This window comes from Stigmatopora argus, chromosome 17 (assembly GCF_051989625.1).
Source record: "Stigmatopora argus isolate UIUO_Sarg chromosome 17, RoL_Sarg_1.0, whole genome shotgun sequence".
Classification (NCBI taxonomy): domain Eukaryota; kingdom Metazoa; phylum Chordata; class Actinopteri; order Syngnathiformes; family Syngnathidae; genus Stigmatopora; species Stigmatopora argus.
In genome coordinates this window covers 6,723,855-6,734,503 of record NC_135403.1, presented here as the reverse complement: position 1 = coordinate 6,734,503, position 10,649 = coordinate 6,723,855, and the positions used below count along the sequence as shown (strand labels likewise).

The window sequence follows — 10,649 nt, the reverse complement described above, 5'->3', positions numbered from 1 at the left end:
TGGATACGTCATTGCCTTCGGCTCATAGGCTCCAGCTCCCTACAACCCAAAAGTGTAAGCAATAGAGAAATGGAAAAATGAATGGTTTATTAATTAGTTATCATTTTTTTAAATCTTTGGACAATCTCCCAATTCACATTAGAGGTAACAATCCATGCTTGAAAGGTTTTCTGTGCTCTGCTTTGAAGATAAGGAACGCATAGCTCCTTTGTTAACACACCATTGATCATGAAGATGCCTGGATGGGTTCTAATGAGTTCCATCCAGACAGGACAAATATGTCTAGCAATTTCTCACAACCGTGATTGCTAAAATAAATATGAGTCCAAGAAATAAGTTTGTGTGTTAGGCCGACAAACCTTAGAAGGATTCACGACTTCTGTGTGCATCTATAGCATTCTTTCATCCTCCTGTTAAGACTCGCACTAATTAAGAGGACTTCAAGAGGGTCAACGGTACATAATTCAGGAGGAAAATCAATGATCCCAGCATTTGCAATCATCACACGGCGTGGAGTTGCTCTGCTGCCACATTGATTTTCTTCTATTCTGGGCATCAAGGTTCTCTTCCCATATTGGCTGCTCCGGGCCGAGCAATCCATCTGAGGTCTTAACATGGCCCTGAGCATCTCTGCCAGTGCATGAACAAGCTTCTGGAATAGAGATGTGCCACTAATGTGTGTGAACAGCTTTGGCGCTTCTCAATGGCGAGCAGATGCAGCTGCCAGCTGAGTCCATTAGTCAATGCAGCAGAATTAAGAGTGCCCGCTCGACTATTCATTTGCCTGATTAGGAGAGGCAGAGGTAATGGCACGTTTGCAAACACAGGTGAGGGGACCGATGCTGCACGTGTGCTACAGAAATCAAGACATCGTTGCAAAAAAATAAAAAATGAACTGAAAAAAGGGGGAGGAAAAAAACCATCACATTTTATAACAGCAGAACAGTAGACAAGTGGTTAGCTGCATACATAATAATGGAAGGAGAATGTTATACATTGAATTTCTTGGATTTGTCTATTGATTTAGTATGAGTTTAAAGTCCCAATATGATCTGAGGATGTTATTTGAATTGATTGGACATCACGGAGCCACAACTATGACATGAAAAACAAAATATCACCAAAAGTATATTTTTTTCAGAGAATAAGTTATTATTTTTTCAATCGCTATGCTTGCTTAGAGAGTCAAGAGGGGGTAAATGTCAAATATGTGACTTACCATAATATGAATTAAAATATTTGTATTTTAATGGAGATGTTGGGATCCCACTACAATACCTTTTTGTTTGTTGATCATCCCTGGTTGGTCGGTATTCACTGCAGAGCTTGTTCCCTACACTGGTTCACTTTATTCCTAAAAATCAAACTGTAGGAGGGGAAAAAAGACAAAGAGACAGCTTTTTCCACATGAACTGAGGTGTTTTTACTGCATTTCAACAACATAACGAATCTGCCTCTTACACAAACAGAACTCACATCATTCTCGACAAACGCATACAAACGCTGGCAATAAAAGCACCCAGTTGATGCTTCGACGGGTCAATACGACACACAATGGGCGCAGATGGGATTGACAATACTGTAGTGGCAGGGTCCACTGGCACAGAATCACTGCAGGTATACACCTAACCACTTGACGATTATACTGGCACACCTAAAAACCTGTCTGTCACTGCCAGGCATGTGATGCTGTGATACCGCGCCAGAGCGGGAAAAAAAGTTAGAACGGGACAGACATACTTGCCTTAGGCGGGCTAAGGTCCAAACTTCACACCTCTGTGGTCTCCTTCCGACCGCCTACACCACTTTTGTACTTTTTGTCCACATAAAAAAAATCTCTGTTAATTTTCGATATATGATACTCTTGCAAGTCATACATATCCATTTAGATAGATGAACTCTTCTTTTTTTTTCTTTTTTAAGTCAGCATACAAGGTAAGCTAGGTGACTATATATGAAGACAACGACTAGAACTTTCACAGCACTGGCATTGGTTAATTTTAAATACAGTACTCAAGCATTGTTAGATTAAGAAAATAACGGAATAAAAGAAATGGAAACATAATACCCCAAAACAAATAAGCTACAAGTTGGTTTTGCTCCTCTAAAATGTTTCTTTAGTATTTCAATGGCAAGATGTACATATTTGCTTTAACCATACCAACACATATGATGAATCTTGTGAGAATTATCAGTGTTGGACTTCTCTTACCATGCATATCTCTTGAAATTGTCTTTTTTTCCCCCAAACCAAGACTCAACTCATTATTAACGTGTAGAGATAGTGTTGTCTTCACATAGACTCAGGTAATGCGGCTTTTAGTCGCTCGCTCCTTGGTGCACGTCCACCCTATTGCATGTTGACAGGTTATGCAGGATACAGTGGCTATCGTGTGGTAAAGCTTGTAAAGGAAAAGATAAGTTTGGATGGTTTGTTTGTGTGTGTATGGTGGTTGATTAGTTACATTTTGGGTTCAGGCAGGGGATTGTTAGGGGCTGTGTGCCCGACAGAAAAAGAGGGGATGTCAGCTTCTGGACGACAGCCTTTGAATCCATGCAGACCTGAGTGGTGGTGCCTGAGTTAGTCTGTTTAATGTCCGTCGTCCCTCGCGCAGGTTTCGGCGCTCTGCAAACACAAAGCAAATCACATTAATGTCTGGCAGGCCCAAGAGTTTGTCTTTGTGCAACCTTAAAAAGGAAAAATGCTGAAAGCAGAGGTTAACAGAAAATACACAATCTCAAAAGACATTGATTTTATTTTTTCGCATGAAATGGGAAGACATTGATTTTATTTTCTCACATCAAATGGGAAGACATTGATTTTACTTTCTCACGTTAAATGGGAACAAGGTCACGCGATGGTGTACTGCAAGGGTTTCAGACTCGGGTTGGTTCGCGGGCTGCTTTAACGTCAACTTGATTTCATCTGGGCCGGACCATTTTAGATATAATATTTAGATTTTTTTATAAATGGATTAAAAGCCCTGAATATTCAGTTTTTTGTAGATCTAAAACAATGTTCATTTTAGCTTTTTTAAAATATATTTTTAGATTTTACAAAATGATTTTTGAACTAAAAACACCGAAAAATTGATTAAAAAATTACAATTATTGATTTACAAGGGGGAAAATCAGGAAATTTAATATAAATCTATACTCTTCATTTTAATTTGATCCTAAAACAGAAAGTCGGCACTCATGATTTACTTTCCCGGGCCACACAAAATGATGCGGCGGGCCAGATTTGGCCCCCGGGCCTCCACTTTGACACATGTGGTGTAGTGGTTCTTCTGCCTAACTTTGGGAAGGGCAGTCTGGGTTCGATTTATATTCGGTGGAAGTGTGACTGTGAGCGTGAGTGGTTGTCTGTCTTATGACAGGACATTATGTAAAATTATAATTTCAGCAGCAGGAAAAGGTAGGTGGAAGGACGGTGATTAAGATCTTGACCTTTGTCCTATCAGGAAGCTGTGTCATATCTGCATTACTGCAATATTTAGTCTGGCACGTTTTGTGAACCTTTGTCATTTTGGAAACGTGTTTTGATGTTCACGGATCCTTAAATTCAGCCCTTAAGAAGTAGATTGCGTTCAGTCTTTAGCCTTGAGCAAAAATGACTAACAACCGGATAAAATACCTTTAAAAAGTATGCCTATGCCCATCTTAAAATGTAAAACTAAAACACATTCCGATATGCAGTCATACATTTTGTACCTTATGGAGTGTTTTAGTCATTGAGTATATTTAAGTACAAAAATACTCCATATCTTCCCAGAAATGTATTTCCAGTTGAACTGCATTTTAAAACTAAGCAAAAACGTTATTGCTGCTTTTTTAACATGTCAGGGTCAATTTTGATGTTAATATTTTTAATCTCTATTTGCAGGATGGGAACATTTTCATCCATAATTGTTTTTATTCTAAGAGGTTCCACTTAGTGTTGTATCTATGTGAACTAGGTCAGAATGACTGTCAGCAATGACGAATTGGCCTTGTAATTGTAGACATATTTTTTATTTTTCTAACATGATGCTGACGCAAATGAAGTTATCTTTCCTCTCTTTGTCTTTGTTTCTGTCTTCTGCTCTTAGGTAGGAACTGCAAGGAACCAGCCCCTGCCCTAACTTTTTTTTTCTTCCTAGGGCACACCTAAAAGGAAAATATCCTAGAAATGGACAGGGATTTCCTCATCCTCTTTCCTTCACAATCTCATTGTGGAGGGTTTTGGGTACGAGTTACACGGAGAAAGACGGTGGACATGGAAGCTCTTTTGGAAGAAGTTTAGACGGAAGATTTATAAGTCTATACACTCCCTTTCCAATGGGAGAATGAATGATGACGGAATGACAGAAAAGACAGACAAAAGAAAACCTTACTAGAACAGTTCTGATTGGGTTCTGCTGCGTACAGATCGGCTAAATTTTGTTGTCCGACAACGCGTCCCTCGCCAAATGTTTTTGTTGCTCAATGGAGTGCGTGTATTCCTAACAAATTTCGGTTCACGTAACGTAAAAAATAAGGAGTCTAACATCATTAAACTAATAATTTTATGGCTTTCCCTTCTAATAGGTGTCAGACTCGGATTGGTTCGCGGGCCACATTAACGTCAACTTGATTTCACGTTGGCCGGACCATTTTAGATATAACATTTAGATATATTTTTTTATAAATGGATTAAAAGAACTGGATTAAAAGTCCTGAATATTCAGGTTTTTTTATAGATCTAAAACAATGTTTATTCTACTTTTTTTTATATATTTTTTGATTTTACAAAATGATTTTTGAACTAAAAGCACAGAAAAAAAATGATTAAAAAACTACAATTATTTATTTAAAAGGGGGGAAATCAGGAAATTTAATATACATCTATACTCTTCATTTTAATTTCATCCTAAAACAGAAAGTCGGCACTCATGATTTACTTTACCGGGCCACACAAAATGATGCGGCGGGCCAGATTTGGCCCCCAGGCCGCCACTTTGACACATGTAGGTTAAAGGAATGTTAAAATAGGCAACAAAACAACTTAAGTCTAATAATTACGATATTACTTCCAAACGTTTACAATAAATGACAATACTGGGACTGTATTCTCCAGTATTTTGACTCGTAGTCCTACATGTATTTCTTTCTTTGGAATATTAGTGAGTGGATGTTGACATCTCTGCCAGCTTAAGTCACATGAATGAGAAAAACAATTTGATTCGCTGCTTTTATCATTGTTACTGAAATCTGTCGCAGGAAGATCAACTCAGCCATCAAATTCAAAGTGTGACATCGCGAGCCACATCCTATGTGGCGACATTGCGCCAGCCCTGTCGCGTGTCCCCAGTTGATAAGCTGTCTGTCGCGTGTCCCCAGTTGATAGGCTGTCTGCCACCCTTTCACGCACAATTACATTGACTTGACTTTGCATAAGACTCCATCACGCAACGAGGGGGGGGGGTTTGAAATGCACCCCGTCTGAACCCAGCATTTAACTAAGATGCTGGGCGAATGCCGCGTGAAGCGCCGTACCTTGACGGGGACGTCCACCGGGTCCAGTCCCTGCTCCGACAGCTGTTTCAAGGCACTTAGAGCAGCCTGAGAAGAGAGGGAAGAACAGATGGTCGAGTGAATGGACAGGGAGGAAGAGCGCCATTGAGTGGGAGGAGAGTGAGTGTCACCCTTCAGCTGCTTTTCAAATAACACTTAACTCTGGGAAAGACAATGCCAGCAGGACGCTTTCCCTTCACTCACTGTTGTCTTTGGCTCCTCTGTTCTGCCTGTTTGTCTAGCGTTATTGGCTTAACATTTCCACTTTACGTTGTTGCTGCCAAGTCAGTATGAGCAAGTGACATCTGTATTCTTGACAGTCACACCTAGATAAACAGCAGCAGCTGTAATGAGTTAGATTAGATAGAATTCTCGAGGAAAAAAAAAAAAACTCTTCAATAAAATCTTGCCACTTAATTCCAATTATCATAGATTTTGTCACTGTATAGAAAACGACAGTCTGACCACCCTGGAGCGATCATGCCTGACCGCAAATAACATAAATTCTATGATCGAAACCTGATAAATATGTAACTAAGGGGAAAATAAATTGCAGGTGTTTTACTCCCAAAACATACAATCCAAAGAAAATATCAAGGAAAAATAAAAAATAAAAATATTGGAATAGGGCATATTCCAATGGGTAAATCCACAAATCGTGTCCCAAAACCATTTTGCATCTGATAACTAAATTGCTTATATGACTACAGCATATTAAATGTATTTAAGTTAAAGATAATGGCTGGATTAAACTTAACAAAAAAAAAAGAAATTCCAAAATGCTACTGGTAGTGTGAAAATGCAGTGGAAGAGTGGATACGTCATGTTATGTGCTGCTAAATGGTATAAACATTTACCATACATATATTTTTTCATTACTCGAGGCTTATTCAAAAATGTGATAAAGGTAGCTATTTTTGTGGTATTATATCAGAGCCCCATGTCATCACTGTCACATTTTACTGCAAAAACGTGCAGCCACGTGTGCCCAGTTTCAGGTAAACACATTACGTGGATTGTAACTAGAGCCTACTGTATGTCCTCATACATATCATCAAATACAGTAGTACATCACTCGCTTATAGCTATCATGTAGTAGGAGCCAGGCCTTGGACAGGAGGTAAGAACAAAAATTGGCAACACCTGGGTTAAATTTCTCGAGTTGATAAAAGGAAAAAAAAATCCTTTTATCAACAAAGTTTAGAGCGTCTTGAACACTTCCAGCTTGAAATCATACTCCTGGATACACTTTGTGACAGATGATACTAAACCAGACGGGAAACATGTTTTTATTGAATCGTGTTCATTAATATCTATGTTTAAGTACTGTCAATGAAAAAGAACATTTAAATTGAAAAAAAAAAAGAGTGGTAAATACAGTTGCAACTTTAAAAGATATTAACCCTACTGAACCAAAAAAGTTAATAATTTGATTGATGTCCAGTTGTGTGCAGCCAGCAATCTTATCTGCGTTTCCATGATTTCACACTATGCAGCAGATAGTTGACTTCTTTATCAGGTTCTTGTCAGAATCTGCCATGACACCACTGAGTTAATCTCTAACACCTCTGCCACGTGTCGATGGATTGATTCATGATTTACAACGTAATATTTTGGTGTGAACCAACTACGTTGTTATTTTTCAAGGAAAATATAATTTATAAAGTTTACATGCATGCATAAATTGCCATAAAGTAAACTCTATTTTTTGTGTTTTTGAAAGTGCATGTTAATGATACAGTCTGACTCGTCTAACAATTAATGTAGCTTAACATATTTCTTAAGGTAAAAGTAAGGTATTAAATTGACAGTTTGATTTACAGTGTCACCACAAACTAACATTAAAGGCTATTCTGCAAACTAAATATAAGTTAATTGCAAAGCAAAACTCTATTTTTAGTGTTTTTGAAAGTGCATGTTAATGATTCAGTCTGACTCGTCTAACAATTAATGTAGCTTAACATATTTCTTAAGGTAAAAGTAAGGTATTAAAATGACAGTTTTATTTACTTAGTGTGCCCACAAACTAACATTAAAGGCTATTCTGCAAACTAAATATAAGTTAATTGCAAGGGAAAAAGGTGCATCAGGTGAGGTGTGAAAATAAATTGATCAAAAATTTTGTATTATAATTTGGAACCATTATCTGTCACAGTGTTTTGGTATTACAAATAATTTCACCAGAAAATGCTTACATCATAATTTTGTCATTTTTTTGTTATAGTTTTACGGGTTAAGACTAGATGTGTTATTTTCTATTATTATTTTTTAAGGCAAATGGAAAGAGAACTTTCAAGATGCGCAATCAAGAATTGTTTTCCTCGCAGACAAACTGATTTTCGCCATTGGTTCCTGAGTGGGCTAATTGACATTGCTCCTCATGTGCCATTCACTCAATTGAATCACAAATTAAAACCAACTGAGGGCCACTTCTAGAAACAGGCTCTTTAAGTGCCAAGATAAACAGGCCGTCTTGATGATGTCCATGTTCTGTCATGACACACATCCTTTCTCTATTCAAATGAAGAGGTCCAGATGAGCTCCCATTTTCTCAGTTTCCACTCCAAGTGTGGGCTAAATTAGGGAATCTCCCTATTGAGTTGACACCACGAATTGGGCATGGTGGAGCGAATTTAACATCTGTCCTCCTTGTACTACCATACTGCACACATCAACTGAGTAGAAGCTGTATTAACATTAACTGCATGCATTTCAACGGCCTCTCAAATCTGTTTTCAGTGAATCACGTTAAATAAGGCTCATTAAACCTCAATAATACAGACCACCTACCTACACGACATGCAATATAATCTATTTACTATTATCTAATAAACTACTGTATGGTCCCAACTTAAAAAAAACAGTTTCTTTATATTAACAGAACTCTACTTCTTTATTTTAAGATGAATGATAAATCCAAATTTCACATGTAGTACATGTGTGTGCCAGTATGTCTCCATGGAATGCAATGCTAGTAGGGAGTATAACACCAAATATCATCCGTAAAGCTTGAGTTAAAAAAAAACAAGAAAAAAAACGTGTTTTCATATTATGAGAAAGCTAAAAAGGGAAACATAATTTATAACTGAACAGAGCAAAGGTCGAAATCTGGCTTTTATCCATCAAACTGACATAACAAAATATGTCAGACTCGCAAGATCTGTAATAACATGGTAAGACAGATTTGAAAAATTGTATTTTGGGGACTTATATTTTTTATTTTAATAAAAATAAAATCAAGAAAATTTAGTATCGGAAATGTTAGTTTTTAATCAAATGAATAGTGTAACAATTTTTACTCCTTGGGCAACCAATTTACAATGACCATTAAGGTCATCAATTGTACTGGGTGGTTATGGATGACAGTGACATTCAATTACTATTACAACAAGAAATTGACCAAAATTAACTATGAGGGGAGTAATAAACTATAATAAATTTAACTAGCTAACTTGTATTTATTCATCAGGTTTTGGAGCCTTTTCTCCTTATGTAAATAGTAGAAGCCCATCTGTTTTGAGGGTGGGTGGTGGGTGCAAGGAGATAAACAACCATAAATCAGAGGCTTGACGGTTGCAGAGCTGCTGATATACGACAGGCAGGCATAAGGGCCAGGGCAGTCAGTCTACGGCCCATAGTACAAAAAACTGAGGAAATCTGTGGGAAGGAGCCCATGATTGTTCTAATGAGATAAAATGGGCATCATCAAAAGCACCCATTGGACTTATGCATCAGGTTTTAAAATGAACTCCAAAGTCTGGGTTATCTCTGTGGCCCAAACCAAGACATCAATCTATACCTTACGATATAAAAATGACTGGAAACACAAAAAAGGTACATTAACAACAATAAATAAATTAAAAAAACGCTGGGGGAAGAAACCCTACTTACGCCTGATAAGCAATGAATTAGATTACAGAATTTTTACCTCAAAATAGGAAAACAAAGATGTTAGCTCATCAACCAAATTTGGGTTTGGTTGACTGAAATTTCTGTTAATTTAGTGACTCTAGGTGTGACAACTGTGCATTTTCTGCAATCTTATGCAAATTATATCTAGATATTATAGCTCCCTGCAGCCATTTGGAGACAGGAATGTTGAAAGTTTGTCTTTCCATAATTTTCAAGACATCTCGTTGTCCAAAGACAATTGAGATAAGCTCTAGTTCACTTCTCATCCTGAACAGTACAAGTGCAATGATTAGAAGGGATGTAGATGAGTTTTTGCATTAAACTTAATTATATTTGCTGAACAAACACTGCACCTCTCTCTGTGTCTGTGTGCTTTGAAATCAAAGCATTTTTAGTCGGCCAAAAAGTTTCGGTTGAACTGTAACATCAACCGGTGACCTACAAAAAATGACTGCGCTGATTCAAATCATTTAAATTAACATCCTTATTGAGTAATCATCGCACTCTCAATGGTATTTTGCCCCTTTTCTCTAGCCTGTGACATTAACACAAGATTGTGAAACAAGAATACTGGCCAGCTAAATTGGATGTCCTTGATATGTCAACTTGCCCACCAGCTCAAAACCCCTTAAGTACTGAAGTCAGTCTCATTAGTCCCTCTTCACCTAGTCTCCTTCCACACCCCAACTTAGATAACAAACCGGCACTCACCCTGTGCCCACCTCACACATTGGCTGACTCATCCATCTATTTAGCTTCTCCTAGTTCAAAGGCTTAGACAACCGGCGGTCAAATGGGCCATTGGCGTGTGAGGACGGGCTGCAAACGTAGCCGGCCGGGTTCCTGACGTGGAGTGACAAGAGCGGCTCATTTTTCTGGGCCTGCTGCTCTGTTAATGGCTTCCCCAACAGAGGCTTTGATTCCATCAACGGCTTAGCCAAACAAAAGCCCAGTCTCCCAGGAGTCCGATGCATCGGCCTGATGGATCTAATGGATTGTTAGATCACATTGACCCAGACAAATCGGACTCCTGTGTCAGTTCTCACTGCAGGACTGCTGGGTTCGAGTGAACCATGGAAGACAGGCAAAGTTAGGCTGGCTAAAGAGATGGGGGGAAAAAACACAGGGAAAAGAAGCTAGGTCCGTCCGGTAGTGAAACATACTTTGCAAATATTGTTGAGAATAAAGAGAATTGAACAGGA

The 10,649-nt window shown here is 38.2% G+C and overlaps 1 protein-coding gene across 3 annotated transcripts in view; it reads right to left on the bottom strand.

Annotated features, from left to right (window-relative positions):
* Positions 1-1,398: 1,398 nt before the first annotated feature.
* Positions 1,399-10,649, bottom strand: part of stau2 (staufen double-stranded RNA binding protein 2) — a 72,563-nt gene continuing 63,312 nt past the window's right edge. For 2 of the 3 annotated variants that reach the window (XM_077624288.1, XM_077624289.1), the window contains exons 14-15: positions 5,518-5,583; positions 1,399-2,626 (exon numbers count right to left, since the gene is read on the bottom strand). In XM_077624288.1, coding sequence (XP_077480414.1) covers positions 2,591-2,626; positions 5,518-5,583 — 102 coding nt within the window. In that variant the 3' untranslated portion in view covers positions 1,399-2,590. Of the gene's footprint in view, positions 2,627-5,517; positions 5,584-5,661; positions 5,862-10,649 lie in introns of those variants that run through there. The other variant, XM_077624290.1, reaches the window with a different exon arrangement.